This window comes from Diaphorina citri, unplaced genomic scaffold (genome assembly GCF_000475195.1).
Source record: "Diaphorina citri unplaced genomic scaffold, Diaci psyllid genome assembly version 1.1 scaffold2455, whole genome shotgun sequence".
Classification (NCBI taxonomy): Eukaryota; Metazoa; Arthropoda; class Insecta; order Hemiptera; family Psyllidae; genus Diaphorina; species Diaphorina citri.
This window is the reverse complement of record NW_007379877.1, coordinates 5094-20871: the sequence shown is the minus strand read 5'-3', so window position 1 is coordinate 20871 and position 15778 is coordinate 5094. Positions and strand designations below refer to the sequence as shown.

Below are 15778 nucleotides of genomic sequence, written 5' to 3'. Positions count from 1 at the left end.
GTTCATAGCAATTAAACAACTGTTACTTTAGACTTGTGTTGTTTTTGTTGAAAAACTACTATCCTGTTTGTGTTATCAAGTCTGTACCACTTCCAAGTAGTTAAGGTTCTGAGCAATTTTCAAACACATTTTCATCCCTCTATTTTTGTTTTTGAGATACCGACTTTTACACCGTCATTTTCACGAGTTACCTACTTACTTACTTTTCGAGTCTGGAACCAAACAATGCCAGAATGTTGATTTTCATGAGCTGAGTCCAAGTCAATATTTCTCTGTTCTATTCTTTTACAGCATGTTCACGCGGTTCCTCCGATCATTTTCCTTACCAGTGACCTACAACCAGATCGCATCCTCTAAAGCAGACAAAATCTCCACTAGTGCCATGAGCTCATGGATTGTTGCCAATCTGGTAGGTGTATTCTTTTATCGTATCAAGAATATTTCAACTTGACCATTTGAAATTTTCGAAAGTTCGACATTTCGAGAATCGAAACCGGTTTTCCCGGAAGTTTCACGACTTTACCTCCACTCGGAACGTAGAATGAACGCCAAGTTAACGGCGCGTCGATGCCGCGTAGGAAAGAAAGAAAACAGGCCTAGTGGTGATATAAACTTTAAAAAAAACTTCTAAGGCTGCGTTGTGACATACAAAAATTGTGCTTATGGTCTGGTCAATTTTACCAATATTTTTTCACCCTCTAGAACGCCTGTTAAGCTAACAGCCTGTTAAGTTCCATTTGATTTGTATAGGCTTAACAGGGCTGGCTAACAGGCTCTTAGAAGCTAAAAAGAAAGTTGGTGAACCCATCCCTAGTTTTGCTTCACCTCAAATAATTGGAAAAAATAATACATAACCCTTATTTATTAACATAAAAACCTTCACATCTCCTCCTCTCATTTCAGAGCCCCCTCCCACCAAGGTATCCATCAGCTCCGTGGCATTCGGTTTGGTGATCACAGTCATAGCTCTTCTCATTCTGGTGTGCATCACACTGGTCTCACTACACCGACGCAACTCTAGTCCCAAGTGTGCCCATCAGGTGAAGCTGGAAATGTTGCCCGATGGGAGTGAGGACCCGGGGCGGCTAATGTGCACCCCGCTCAGTGTGGGCGATGAAGATCCTGATGTTATTCCGAGCAAATATGGTACGTCCGGGCCTGTTTTATCGTACACATTGTCACGGTATAACTGCTAGGGTCTTTAGAGATACACACATAATTTATTAACATAAAAACCTTCACATCTCCTCCTCTCATTTCAGAGCCCCCTCCCACCAAGGTATCCATCAGCTCCGTGGCATTCGGTTTGGTGATCACAGTCATAGCTCTTCTCATTCTGGTGTGCATCACACTGGTCTCACTACACCGACGCAACTCTAGTCCCAAGTGTGCCCATCAGGTGAAGCTGGAAATGTTGCCCGATGGGAGTGAGGACCCGGGGCGGCTGATGTGCACCCCCCTCAGTGTCGGGGATGAAGATCCTGATGTTATTCCGAGCAAATATGGTACGTCCGGGCCTGTTTTATCGTACACATTGTCACGGTATAATTGCTAGGGTCTTTAGAGATACACACATATTTAAAATGTTGAAAGTCTTTGTACAACTGCTAAGGTGCCAGTAGGGCGTTTAGTGGGTCCTGGATGTTCTGATAGGTATCTAGAAATCTTTTTTTTTTTTCAGTGGGCAACTTTCAACTTTTGTGGATTTTTCCCTTCTTGAAAAATTCAGGTTATTGAACCCTGCTTCCATTTATTTCCCTTCCAGGTTGCCCTGGACAAAGTGTTCGCGTTCACCACATCTCACATCTTGGAGACCAAAGTATCCGGCAGTCTTCTGGCTCACATTTGTGGCTCATTTGCCAAGGTGAATCCTGAGCTAACCCTGCACCGGTTTGTGCCTCATCTGGTGAAGACAATACTGGGGTTGACCTCCGGGGGAGATGTACAGAAGGAGGAGAATTTGGACAAGGAACTCCTGTACTATTTGCAGATATTGGGAGGGGTAAGTAATATAGTTGGTGAGTGAAATCTAAACCTTCCTCAGAAAGAAGGCTGTAGGCCGGGTCTTAGAAATTGCACGGTTCAGCTATTATTCAGGATTAAAGTTTCGCTATTCAGGACTGAACTTTGGAAAAAGTTCGAAAGGAGTTCGCGTTTCTTAGGACTTGCGCTTTCAACTAAGATCGCTCAAACTTTGCTGTAGGCGTTTTTTTATGTAATTAAAAAATGTCCATGACCCGAGGTACGCAAATTGAACAGCTCGGCCCCAATCGACAGCCAAAATTTTGAAAGAGGTCGAGGCTGAATGAGCCCCATAATAGACAAGGAATCAAATCTTTTGCATGTTGTAAATTTTTCGACTCCACTGAGAATCAAACCCGGGTCCAAGGCGAGTGCAGTTATCACTACTTGATTTCCCTGCTCCACAACTAACTCACATTCCCCCGTCACAGATCATCAATGTGAGTTCCCCCTGCCTATTGGAGTACATCCCCAGTATCAGTCAAGTGCTGGATATCGCTCTCTACTTATCCAACAAGGAAGGCTATGCTTTAGCGTCCAAGATATTGATCAATGTACTGTCCAGTGCGACACAGATACGACCTGTCAACTCTAAGGCGTATAGTAAATCCTATGATCTACCCACCTCGGAGTTTTTGCCTATTCGCGTGAGTACAAAAAAGTGATGAAATTGATTTAGGGACACGGTTAGCCCAGTGGTAACGCGATTGCTTGCCATGCAGGTCCCGGGTTCCATTCCAACCACCGACAAAAATTTGTACTCTTTTTTCGATTACAAATATTTTTTGACCGAGCACCTAAATGGGAAGTATTACCTATGTCTCATCTCGCCCATTTGATGGGCGAGGTACTATGAAATGGGCATGCTACGACACAGACCACAGGAGTCTAATATAGCAGTTGTTTCATTTGCTACGAAAAAAAACGGCGGTAAAACACTCATCTAAAACCGGGCGGGAATCGAACCCGCGGCGGATTTTATCCTGATAAACCTAGTTATATTTTAAAAATAATTTTGTAAATTTTATTCTAAATTAATTTATTTTATTTGATGTTGAAATAAAAAGTCAAATTCTTTTAAAAATGAAATCTGAGAGCTACTTGATGTACCTATTATTTCAATCTAAGAAGAATCCAATAATGTCTACTATTTATTCACGAAGATTCAACGTCATTGTATCACTTGTCATTGCTAATGTTTTTAGTGATTACGGACGAACGTTTTACTCTCTAATCTAGACAACTAGCTGGATACCAACCTCGCGCAATGTTACTTAGGTATCTTCAGTGATCCATTGATAACATTCAAGATACCATCTCCGCTTACTGTTTAAAATGAGTTAAATAATAATAAAATTATGTACCTATTTTGATATTGGTCATTTGGCACATCCACCAAAATTATCGGCTTCACTTTTAAACAACGTTCCACGTGCCTCCTCTGTCCACTGCTCTCTAGCCTCCATAGAACTTGCGATCGTGTGAACGGTTCTTGTTGTAGTTGCAGTTTAGAACTTGCTTTCGTTTGCAGCTGTTTGCATCTTGTATTTCAGAAGGTCATTTCTTTATCACAAAAAAGTAAAAAAAAGTGCAAGGCAAGATGCAAAAAATAAAAAAAATTGATTATTCATATTCACTTTCACCTAAGAATTTCATGTGAATTTTCTTTTGTTTTTCGTATAAAACATATTAATTAGACCGTGGAATGTGCTGGCTTTGTCCTATCCTGTCTTCCTTCTCTCTTCGATTTCGGGACGATAAGACCTTAGCAGTTACAGTTCTCTCTGTCAAACCTCTTAAAAAAAATATGCCCAAGCTGATATTTCCATATTAATTCTTACAGGAATGGGGCAAGAACGGGAACCTGCAGGATCTGAATCTCCAATGGTACATACCGGGTACGGCGGAAGTCTCCGCTGTACAGGGTCTGGTGTCGCGCTATCTACCCCGGGAATTGGACAGGATTGATCGCTTCATGATAGATGAGAAAAGTATGGACAAGAAGGAGATGCAGCGCTGCCTGTCGGTGATTGTAGCAATACTGGGATGCTCCACTCTTTGTAAATAGACTCCATCAGTAAGTAACCATTACAGTTCAATATCAGTTTTTTTCCCAAGAGGTTTGAAAGAGGGAACTGTAACTGTCAAGAACCCATCATACACACGTGAGTATCTCTGGAATAAAATAGAAACGAAAGCTCACCCCTAGAGAGGATTTGTCTTGCTAGGAGACGTTACGTTAAACAGATAGTAGACTAGCGTCTGGCTGTGCGACTATAAACTTAAACAGGGAGAACCCTAACCAGCCTAGCTGACTGATTTTCTCAAAGGGTTCTCTCTGCTTGAAAAGAATAAGCACAAGACAACAACAACATTCAGCTTAAAAGAATAGAATAGACCTACTTTACAACTGTCTGTATAGGACTGAAAATATTAACTCTCGTAAGTCTAAATAGGATCTCATATATTTGTTAATAATAGAGTAAAATCTGTACTATTCCAAATAGCAAGTTCGATTTCCGCCCAGGACCAACTTTATCCTTAAGAAACAGGTTCGTTCTCGGAACGGCAGGCGGCAGGCTTCTCCTATCCTGTCCTCCTCTCAGAGATCGCTTGACGATATGACCTCCGTTGTCACAGTTCCCTCTATCAGACCTCTGTAAAAACTCATACTAAGTACTAACTTACCTACATACCTACTTTCTGAAGAAGAAGAAAAAAAAATGTTATCCACAAATTTCCCCTTTTCTTTCGACAGACAAGAAACCCAAGTGCCTCCCAAACAGTGGTATCTCGAGCTTGGTGTCAGCCACTATGTGACCATGCCTGATGGAAGCAACATTCGGAAAACCCTAGTGGACAAGATCAGTGCCTTACAGAAGAAGTTGCTGGTCTCGAGTGAAGATGATACAAAGTCTTTGGGCTTCATTATAACGGTAAGACTGAATGGATTGGGGAGGAGTTGAGTCAGATGTATATTAGCATTATTAGCTCGATATTCTCTATCCTGCTTGTAGGATCAGTGGAAAACGTGGAATGTATTTATAAAATATCTAGGACCAAGGTAATGACTGGGGACACACGTTTTTGTTTTACTAACGAAAATAGAACTTCCCTAGTAACTGTCTTCCAATTTTCTGATAAGTCATTGTATCTTGTGCACTGAACAATGATAAGCTAGTTTTTCGTTGAAGTTCAATTTTGAATCAGTGGAATTTTTTATAAAATGGATAGCTCCTCAGAAACGTCCAGTGTGGCGACAGTTGCCAGTGAAAATGAAGAAATGGTAATTGAACCAATACCCCCAATAGAACCAGATGTTCTCGGGAGACAGCAAGTTCTTGGATTCAAACCTCAGAGAGAAATCATCTATTCGAAATACTTGCCCTATGCTGACAAAATAGATGATGAATCATTGGAAAAGCTTGCTGAAATCAAAGCCAATCTTGGTAAAGCTGTGGTGCTTCAGGAAATGCGACCAGGTTGGGAGATATGGACTGGGAGGCTCATGAAGTAAGTTCAAAATAAATATTGTCATTCAGTTCTTTGACAAAAAAAAAAAAAATCTCATCTCATAGTTTGTAAGCAATTGTTGGGTTGTGTGGCTGTTAGTTAACTGCAAGTCATGTTTGATCTTAAGGGGGGGGACTCTCTACTTATTGTAAGATTATGCTTATTCTAAGGAATTAACTACACTAAGCATTAATGCTTGTCACAAGTGTTCGTGGACTCAATTCACTAACTTTCAGGTCCTGGTCCTCACTGCCATAACCACCAGTTTCCAGGTCCTAAGACCTCATTTCATTTGTATTGCACTTTCAGGTACATTCGGTTGTATGGTTTCAAATTTTCCAAGGAAGATCACATTGCTTTTGTCAAGTTGGTGTATGAACTCCTGACAATACCAGGCCTAGAACCTTATCTGGTAGTCAAGTTTTCTAATGTTCTGCACTCATTACTCAAGTAAGTTCTAAATAGGTAAAATTTTGTATCAATGTATTCGGTGAATCTACTGATCTAAGGTCCTTGGAAAAAAAAAAATAATAAATAAAAAAATAAAAAAAAAAATAAAAGATCTAACTAAAAATTGAACAATATGGTAGGTATAGCCCTTGTTGAATACATTATTATGCAAGGAGGCATGTGCATGTATTTTGTAAAATCTTCTCAAAATAATTTGCTGATTTGAGGTCCATGCCCAGAGGTCTCCTGCATTGTATTCATCATTGTATTCGTTGTATTCAATCTGTATTCTATTCTGTTCTATTGTACCTATTCTATTCCAATATTGTGTTTCAGGAAAAGAACCCTTCTTCCACCCGGTAGTCTTGAGTTACCTTGGAGACCTCTGTTTGATTTGATTGAGAGAACCCTGAGTAACAATGGCATTAGTTTGGGCATGTATCGGTACACTGTGTAAGTATTTTGTATGTCACCTGGGTAATTTGAAACAATTTTACTACTTGTGTCCAATGGATAAAGCATGGATTTGATTTGAGAGAGCAAACTGGAATAAAAAGAAGAAGAAGAAGAAAATCTGGTTCTCAGTACATACTTAGTTAATTTAATATTTTAGATCTGGGATAAGTGTCATATGTCATATGATAAGGACTGCATTATTCTTATTCAAGCAGTCCATAAATCATGAACTAACCTTCTACTTTTTTTTTTCAGATGCTTGGAGTCATCTCTTGAGAAGCTGTGTCAAGTTGCAAGATAGTAAGTCCATTCTATTTTTTCATAATTTCAAAAACATTCCTCATAACAGCAAGAATACTCTACTTGGGTACCTACTTAGTTTAACTTTAGTTGAATTATTTTCCCCAAACTTTTCAAGGCTACACTATGAGATTAAAATTGCTTTTGTCTTTGGTAAATGTCCTGCTGCTAGAAATTTGGTAAATGTCCTGCTGCTAGAAGTAGGTTGCTAGAAATAGATTTTACACTTCAAGGTTGCTAGATTTTTGGTCCAGCATATCTTGTGTTGTGGCACTTGTTGTAGATTTATGTGCACATAGTCAATAACTGAATTTAACAATTGTTGTTGGGCACTAACTGAGCTACCTGTTTACTTTGATGTTAACAGCTACTACCCAGTGAGTGCTACAAGTGAAATGTTAGCACTGTGGCGACCCCTGATGTGTGTACATGACAGTCAAGCTATGATAGATGTCATTGAGAATTTCCACTGGTTCCTGCCTCTACAGGTAAGCTTGAATGAATGGATTTGTAAGGGCTAAGTCGCGGTTTCGATTCCCGCCTGGGGCGGATTTTATCCTGAATGGATTATGTTCGTTCTCAGAATGGCTGGTTTTCTTCTATTCTATCTTCCTTGTCTCTTCGATTCCGGGACGAAAAGACCTTAGCAGTTACAGTTCCGGATGAATGACCTTATGGACTGAGGGTGACCAGCCTGACTCAGGCTGATTGATGAGTCAGTGGGTAGCTTGTCACCGAATGGAGCCTAAAGTATCATCACTAGGAACCTTAGCAGATGTAGAAAAAAAATACTTAGTTGAGAAATCATATTTAAAAATTGAGAAATCACATTGAAAAATTGAGAAATCACATTGAAAAAAAATTATTTTCCTCTTCCAGATGGAACCATCAGAGGTGGGCGAGGGCTATGGTCTCTGGTTTGATGAGTTGATGTTGCTGTGGGACAAATGTAACAATGCCGTAGCTTGGGAAGAACAGTTGTCTTGGCTGATGGCACGTCTAGCAATCAAAACGGTCGGCATCTGTGACTGGGAACGACATATGTCCAGGTAAAAAAAAGTATAAAAGGTTTTGAAGATGGAAGTAAGCACTCTTGGCTTTTTATTCCGTCCTTCCTTTATTATTACTAATAATAAAAGGTATAGGGGACGGACTATTGTATTTGCTTCGGTGTCGTCTGTCTGTCGGTCGGTCGGTCTGTCCCCATAGAAGGACTTATCCAAACCTAGTCGACCTATATATCAAATTAAAGGTCTTTTTACCAGGAACACGAAAATGGTGGTGCAAATTTTGTCCAGAAAACCATAAAGCCAAAAAACCAAAAAAACTGGTTTTTGGGGGATTTTTTTCACATTTTCTCACACAAATGAGCTCTGATCTCGAAATTTGTCGCGACGACCTATGAACTCAAAGCGAGAAAGCTTTAGATAACACTTCAGTCGATCATTTAAGGATTTAAGACCGGTTTTAGCGTCACCTATGTTAAGCTACGCCGAGAAAGGCCAATAAATGGATGAGTGACTTAAACATTATATTGGGAATAAAGAGAGAACGGGCTCTAGTCTTGATTTTAAATCAAGAATAAAACATTACATAACTTGTAAACATGTAAACCCCCCCCCTCCCCCCCTGTATCTTCTGTATAATTTTTGTACTTACAACTAAAGTTGTGTAAATAAAGAAATAATTACATGAAAGTAAAATTAAAAAATCAAATCAAGAATAATAATAAACTGAATAATAAACAAATTAGGTAGGGGTTTTAGCGTCACCTATGTTAAGCTACGCCGAGCAAGGCCAATAAATGGATGGGTGACTTAAACATTATATTGGGAATAAAGGGAGAACGGGCTCTAGTCTTGATTTTAAATCATTACATGGAAGTAAAATCAAAAAATCAAATCGAGAATGATAATAAACTGAATATTAAACAAATTAGGTAGGTACAAAGGTATTCTTTAACCATGATCGAATAAACTACGGGCTAAAAAATTCCCGGAGGGACGGGCCCTGCTTGTTAGTTTTATATTGCAAAAAAAAAAAGTCGGGTTCTTATTTCCATCTTTTAGGGAGATATGGCCTAGTTTTGAAGTTCTTTGATTTTTGAAAACAAACATGTTTTTTTATTTATTTTATTATTTATTTTTTTTTTTACTTTTTTTATGTGTTCATAGCAATTAAACAACTGTTACTTTAGACTTGTGTTGTTTTTGTTGAAAAACTACTATCCTGTTTGTGTTATCAAGTCTGTACCACTTCCAAGTAGTTAAGGTTCTGAGCAATTTTCAAACACATTTTCATCCCTCTATTTTTGTTTTTGAGATACCGACTTTTACACCGTCATTTTCACGAGTTACCTACTTACTTACTTTTCGAGTCTGGAACCAAACAATGCCAGAATGTTGATTTTCATGAGCTGAGTCCAAGTCAATATTTCTCTGTTCTATTCTTTTACAGCATGTTCACGCGGTTCCTCCGATCATTTTCCTTACCAGTGACCTACAACCAGATCGCATCCTCTAAAGCAGACAAAATCTCCACTAGTGCCATGAGCTCATGGATTGTTGCCAATCTGGTAGGTGTATTCTTTTATCGTATCAAGAATACAACCAACCTCAGTGGTGTAGTGGTTAGCGCGGTGGACTTCGGATCTGGAGGTTGGTGGTTCGAGTCCAAGTCAAGTCATAAAATTTAGCGTAGTGCATTAAGCAGGGAACGACATTTGTGACAAGCATTTATGCTGAACACAATTGAAATTCCTTTTTTCGTATCAAGAAAACATTTCAAAGAGGTTTGTGTGTTTGTTTGGTCTCCCTGGAGGATGTAAAACTGAGACAAAACCAGCCCTGTCAAGCCACAGATAATAGTGGCTCTTTTGAGGGTACCTGAATGGGACTACGGTCATGTGAATCTCAGGAAGTAGGGTACAACGACATAATTATGTACCGGAATATCCCTCATTAGACCCCTGAGGGAGCCCTTCTGAGTAGCTTAGTTGTAGGGGCTGACAGCCCTAAAGTATGGCTTAAGCTTCTACGAATCTACGAAGATGTTTGTTCAAGATTAACAATAATGAATTATTCCTAATTTCTCCAGGGCGGTGGCAGTTCGTGTCAAGATCATTTGGATCAACTTATGAAAGCCATCGAGTCCTACTTCCATCCTGCTAACATAGGACGCTATTGCCAGAGACTCAAACAACTGCTCAGCAAGTTACCGTACAACTTTGTAAATAGACTCCATCAGTAAGTAACCATTACAGTTCAATATCAGTTTTTTTCCCAAGAGGTTTGAAAGAGGGAACTGTAACTGCGAAGGTCTCATGTCTTATCGTCCCGAAATCGAAGAGAGAAGGAAGACAGGATAGGAGAAAGCCAGCCGTTCCGAGAACGAACATCTATTCAGGATAAAATCCGCCCCGGGCGGAAATCGAACCTGCGGCCTAGCGCTTACAAGGCAGACGAGCTACCTCCCAAGCTAACCAGGATGGCACAAATATGTTTAATGAAATAGTAATGATCCACCCTACGCAACCAACTTTTCGCTCCAAATGAACAAACCTTCATCCACATGTTAGGAGATTCGGGGGAGGCAGTACAGAAAATAATGACATTCGTCCAACAAGCCCCCATAGAGGGATTATAGGAACCCCAAGAAGTGTTTTCTTTAATTTATTTATTATTTACCGAAATATCCCTTCGCCTCCACCTCCATTTTCACTTTCGTCTCCACCTTAACTTTTGCCTTCACCTCCATCTCCACTTTCGCCTCCACCTTTACTTTTACGTCCACCTCCAATTTGCCTCCACCTCTCTTTTCACCTCCACTTTCACCTCCACCTCCATTTTCGTCTCCACTTTCACTTCCACCTCCACTTTTGCCTTCACTTTTACCTCCATCTCCACTTTCACCTCCACCTCCATTTTCACCTTCACCTCCACTTCCAATAGGTTAGGTTAAGTTAATTCAGGTTAGGTTAAGTTAGGTTAGATTAGGTTGGGTTGGGTTGGGTTAGGTTACGTTAGGTTGGGTTAAGTTAGGTTGGGTTGGGTTAAGTTAGGTTAGATTAGGTTGGGTTGGGTTGGGTTAGGTTGGGTTGGGTTAAGTTAGGTTGGGTTGGGTTAAGTGGAGGAGTTGAGTCAGATGTATATTAGCATTATTAGCTCGATATTCTCTATCCTGCTTGTAGGATCAGTGGAAAAAAAAGAAAAACGAATTTCAACTTTGCAAGTACTATGTACTTTACATTGTTTAGAAAAATGACAACAGTTAATCTCAAGCATTAGATACTTAACAACACTTTACATTGTAATGACACTAGAGAATATATAACATGTAATGACACTAATATATATTATTAGAGCCCCACTTTGAACAAAGGTTCGGTTAAAAACCCAGCTGAGTTTAGCTACAATCTCGATAACTTTTTCCAAGTTGTACTCATATATTAAGCACGGCCTTTTGATGTAAGCGTTTAAATGTTTAACCTTTATTCTTGAGCCCATAAAACACATGAGATCTGTTTAGATTGCTGGGGTAAGGGCACTGTTTAGTCCCATTCAAGCAGGATAAAAGAGGTGCGTAGATTTCTTTCAGAAGCAGGTTTTTATTTCAAATAAATCATTATTTATCTTATTTTATATCTCTATTGTTTCAGATCTGGGACTACCTCACTCTGAATCGGTTCTCCACTCGGGACGAGTATGAGAAACAGTGGAAGGGGTTCCACTACTTGAAGAAACACCTGGAAAACCGTCTGGTGGGACACAAGAGTCACATTCGTACCGTACTCGTCAGTAGGATTCTGTTGCACCATCAGACCCGACAGAACACCTGTTGCATTCTGATGACCGAGACACATCGCACTGTTCTGCTCAACCTGTTTGTCTTGGCTACTAGTCACTATACAGAGGTAACTCTAAATACTTGTATTGAATCTCTGTGCCAAGTTCGAGCGACTTTGGCCGAAATCTAAAGGCCTGAGCATTGCGAACTCTTTTCGAGCTTTTTCAAAGATTTGGCGTTAAATAGCGTCCGAACCGTACATTTCTCGAGGTCCGGCCCGCGGACACTTTTGATCATCATTAATTATGGAAGCTGTCTGCAAAATTTGAGCGACCTGTGTTTAAAGGTAAAGTCGTGAGAAGCGCTAGTTCCTTTTGAACTCTTTCCCTGTATAGCTCCAAATAGCGGAACTTTGGACCGGAATACCGGCCGAACCGTACCTTCTGGTAACAGAGCCCTAAGATATTTTTGATCTACATAATTTATCGAATCTCTGTGCCAAGTTCGAGCGACTTTGGCCGAAATCTAAAGGCCTGAGCATTGCGAACTGTTTTTGAGCTTTTTCAAAGATTTGGCGTTAAATAGCGGCCGAACCGTACATTTCTCGAGATCTTAGAAATACGCCCTTGTAGTTTCTTGTAGAATTTTTGAAACACCCTGTGTAAATTGGTTGATTTCAGGTTCGAATCAAAGCTCAACAGAAACTGTTTCAACTCTTGGAATCACTGCCATTCTCCTACATATCCCTGGTGCCTTATATCATAGAAAACCTCAAGCAAGATCCCAACACCAAGCATGAACTATTCAAGGTATGAAACTTAAATTAAGTTTAATTTAAGATAGATAAAAAAGAGAAGGAAGAAAAGGGAAGAATGAAGAAGAGTGACGAATAGAGAGAGTAGCAGGAAGAGAAAGGAAAGATTAGGAAGAGGGAGGGAGAGAAAAAAGAGAGGAAGGAAAAAGGAAGAATGAGGGATGAAAATAGGAGAAGGGAAGGATTAGTTTCACAGGGAGGGAATGTCTTGATGTGCACGGATCTTGTTCTGGACAACACAAAGTTAAAGACATCAACCATGACTGTCACACTGTCACAATCTACATTGCAGCACGTAGTTTGAATGGAATGCGTGGGATAAAGTCCTAGGAAGGAAGAGAAAGAGGGAGAAAGACAGAGGGAGAGAGGAGAGCGAGGGAAGGGAGAGAGAGAGTGAAATGGAAGAAAGGGGATAAAAGGAGGAAAGGCGAGGAGGGAGAAATAGAGAGAGAGAGAGAGAGATTGAAAGAGTAGGGAGGGAGGAAGAGAGGGACGGAGAGAGAGGAGGGAGGAAGAGGAAGATTAGGAGAGAGAGTGTAAAGAGAGGTGGAGATAGAAAGAAAAAAGGATAGGGAGAGAAAGAGAGGAAGGTATAAAGAGAGGCAAGATAGAAATAAAAAAAGGAGGGAGTGAAGAGTTGTGAAAGAAAGGGATAGAGAGAGTGAGGGATTAGATAAGAAGGAATGGGGATAAAGGGAGGGAGAGAGAAGGAGAGCGAAAGAGGGGTGGCAGTGAGGGTAAGATAGGAGAGTGAAAGAAAGGGAGAGACAAGAAAAGATCTAGAAAAGGCTAAGAGAAATATCCTTCGCCTCCACCTCCATTTTCACTTTCGTCTCCACCTTAACTTTTGCCTTCACCTCCATCTCCACTTTCGCCTCCACCCCTACTTTTGCCTCAACCTCCATTTTCGCCTTCCCCTCCATTTTCACCTCCACCTTTACTTTCACGTCCACCTCCAATTTGCCTCCACCTCTCTTTCACCTCCACTTTCATCTTCCACTTTTCACCCTCCACCTCCATTTTCGTCTCCACTTTCACTTCCACCTCCACTTTTGCCCTTCACTTTTCCTCCATCTCCACTTTCACCTCCACCTCCATTTTCACCTCCACCTCCACTTCCAATAGGTTAGGTTAGGTTAATTCAGGTTAGGTTAAGTTAGGTTAGATTAGGTTGGGTTGGGTTGGTTAGGTTGGGTTAGGTTAGTTGGGTTGGGTTAAGTTAGGTTGGGTTGGGTTAAGTTAGGTTGGGTTGGGTTAGGTTGGGTTGGGGTTGGGTTAGTTAGGGTTGGGTTGGGTTAAGTTAGGTTGGGTTGGGTTAAGTTAGGTTGGGTTGGGTTAAGTTAGGTTGGGTTGGGGTTAAGTTAGGTTGGGTTGGTTTAAGTTAGGTTGGGTTGGGTTAAGTTAGTTGGGTTGGGTTAGGTTAGGTTGGGTTGGGTTAGGTTAGGTTGGGTTGGGTTAAGTTAGGTTGGTTGGGTTAGTTAGGTTGGGTTGGTTAAGTTAGGTTGGGTTTAGGGTAGGGTTGGGTTAGGTTAGGTTGGGTTGGTTAAGTTAGGTTGGTGGGTTAAGTTAGGTTGGTTGGGTTAGGTTAGGTTGGGTTAGGTTAGGTTAGGTTGGGTTGGGTTAAGTTAGGTTGGGTGTGGTTAAGTTAGGTTGGGTTGGGTTAAGTTAGGTTGGGTTGGGTTAAGTTAGGTTGGGTTGGGTTAAGGTAGGTTGGGTTAGGTTAGGTTAGGTTGGGTTAGGTTAGGTTAGGTTAGGTTAGGTTAGGTTAGGTTAGGTTAGGTTGGGTTAAGTTAGGTTGGGTTGGGTTAAGTTAGGTTGGGTTAGGTTAAGTTAGGTTGGGTTAGGTTAGGTTAGGTTAGGTTGGGTTAGGTTAGGTTAGGTTTGGAATCATACAAAATCTCTCTTCTTCTTTATGTTAATTTTTTGAGTGCACTCAAAACCGAGTGAATCTTTGAGTGCACTCAGAAACGAGTGAATCTTTGAGTGCACTCAGAAACGAGTGAATCTTTGAGTGCACTCAGAAACGAGTGAATCTTTGAGTGCACTCAGAAACGAGTGAATCTTTGAGTGCACTCAGAAACGAGTGAATCTTTGAGTGCACTCAGAAACGAGTGAATCTTTGAGTGCACTCAGAAACGAGTGAATCTTTGAGTGCACTCAGAAACGAGTGAATCTTTGAGTGCACTCAGAAACGAGTGCACTCAAAGTAGAATGCATTGGAGACTTTCATTTCCACTTTCACCTCCACTTCCGCTTTCGCCTCCACCTCCATTTTCACTTTCACCTCCACCTCCATTTTCACTTTCGTCTCCACCTTAAATTTTGCCTTCACCTCCATCTCCACTTTCGCCTCCACCCCTATTTCCGCCCCCCCTCCACTTTCGCCTCCACCCTCACTTTTGCCTCCACCTCCATTTTCGCCCCCCCTGTCCATTTTCACCTCAACCTCCATATTCGCCTCCACCTCCACTTTCATGTCCACCTCCACTTTTGCCTCCTCCTACTTTTTCACCTCCACCTCCACTTTCATCTCCACTTTCACCTCCACCTCCATTTTCGTCTCCACTTTCACTTCCACCTCACTTTTGCCTTCACTTTTACCTCCATCTCCACTTTCACCTCCACCTCCATTTTCTTCTCCACTTTCACTTCCACCTCCACTTTCGCCCCCCCTGTCCATTTTCACCTCAACCTCCATATTCGCCTCCACCTCCACTTTCATGTCCACCTCCACTTTTGCCTCCTCCTACTTTTTCACCTCCACCTCCACTTTCATCTCCACTTTCACCTCCACCTCCATTTTCTTCTCCACTTTCACTTCCACCTCCACTTTCGCCTCCACCTCCATTTTCACTTCCACCTCCACTTCCATTAGGTTAGGTTAGATTAGGTTAGGTTAGGTTAGGTTGGGTTAGGTTAGGTTAGGTTGGGTTAAGTTAGGTTGGGTTAGGTTGGGTTGGGTTAGGTTAGGTTAAGTTAGGTTAGGTTAGGTTAGGGTTGGTTAGGTTAGGTTGGGTTAGGTTAGGTTAGGTTAGGTTGGGTTAGGTTAGGTTAGGTTTGGAATCATACAAAATTTCGTCCTTTTCTTTATTGTTAATTTTTGAGTGCAACTCAAAAACGAGTTTCTGAGTTGCACTCAAGTAGAATTGCATTGGAGAGCTTTCTCCACTTTCACCTCCATTTCGCTTTCGTCCACCTCATTTTCACTTTCCCTCCACCTCCATTTCATTTCGTCTTCCACATTAAATTTTGCCTTTACCTCCATCTCCACTGTTCGCCTCACCCTTTTCTGCCTCCACTCACTTTCGCCTCCACCCTCCGGTTTCGTCCACCTCCATTGGTTCGCCGACCTCCCTGTCCATTTCACCTCAACTCATATTGCCTCCACCTCTCTCATGTGCCACCTCCACGTTTCTGCCTCCTCCTACTTTTTCACTC

The 15778-nt window shown here is 41.2% G+C and overlaps 2 protein-coding genes across 2 annotated transcripts in view; both read left to right on the top strand.

The window, feature by feature from the left end:
- The first annotated feature begins 292 nt into the window (after positions 1-292).
- On the top strand, positions 293-4090 carry LOC103518961 (proteasome activator complex subunit 4B-like). Its single transcript, XM_008484042.1, has 6 exons — positions 293-413; positions 904-1146; positions 1263-1519; positions 1766-2002; positions 2454-2669; positions 3866-4090. Exons 1-6 carry the CDS (start codon positions 293-295, stop codon positions 4088-4090), a joined length of 1299 nt encoding a protein of 432 aa, XP_008482264.1.
- Positions 4091-5058: 968 nt separating this feature from the next.
- LOC103518960 (proteasome activator complex subunit 4-like) overlaps positions 5059-15778 on the top strand; it is a gene marked incomplete at its 3' end in the record, with an annotated part of 15384 nt that continues 4664 nt past the window's right edge. Inside the window, exons 1-10 of the mRNA XM_026830607.1 lie at positions 5059-5535; positions 5845-5985; positions 6322-6438; positions 6697-6741; positions 7109-7229; positions 7621-7790; positions 9199-9316; positions 9838-9987; positions 11399-11653; positions 12207-12335. Coding sequence (XP_026686408.1) covers positions 5249-5535; positions 5845-5985; positions 6322-6438; positions 6697-6741; positions 7109-7229; positions 7621-7790; positions 9199-9316; positions 9838-9987; positions 11399-11653; positions 12207-12335 — 1533 coding nt within the window. The remainder of the gene's footprint in view (positions 5536-5844; positions 5986-6321; positions 6439-6696; positions 6742-7108; positions 7230-7620; positions 7791-9198; positions 9317-9837; positions 9988-11398; positions 11654-12206; positions 12336-15778) is intronic.

Coding starts and splice junctions, on each gene's coding strand:
- LOC103518961 (XM_008484042.1), top strand. CDS start 293: ATGTTCACGCGGTTCCTCCGATCATTTTCCTTACCAGTGACCTACAAC. Junction 1,147..1,262: donor TGTTATTCCGAGCAAATATG/GTACGTCCGGGC, acceptor CTCTCATTTCAG/AGCCCCCTCCCACCAAGGTA. Junction 2,670..3,865: donor CGGAGTTTTTGCCTATTCGC/GTGAGTACAAAA, acceptor TAATTCTTACAG/GAATGGGGCAAGAACGGGAA.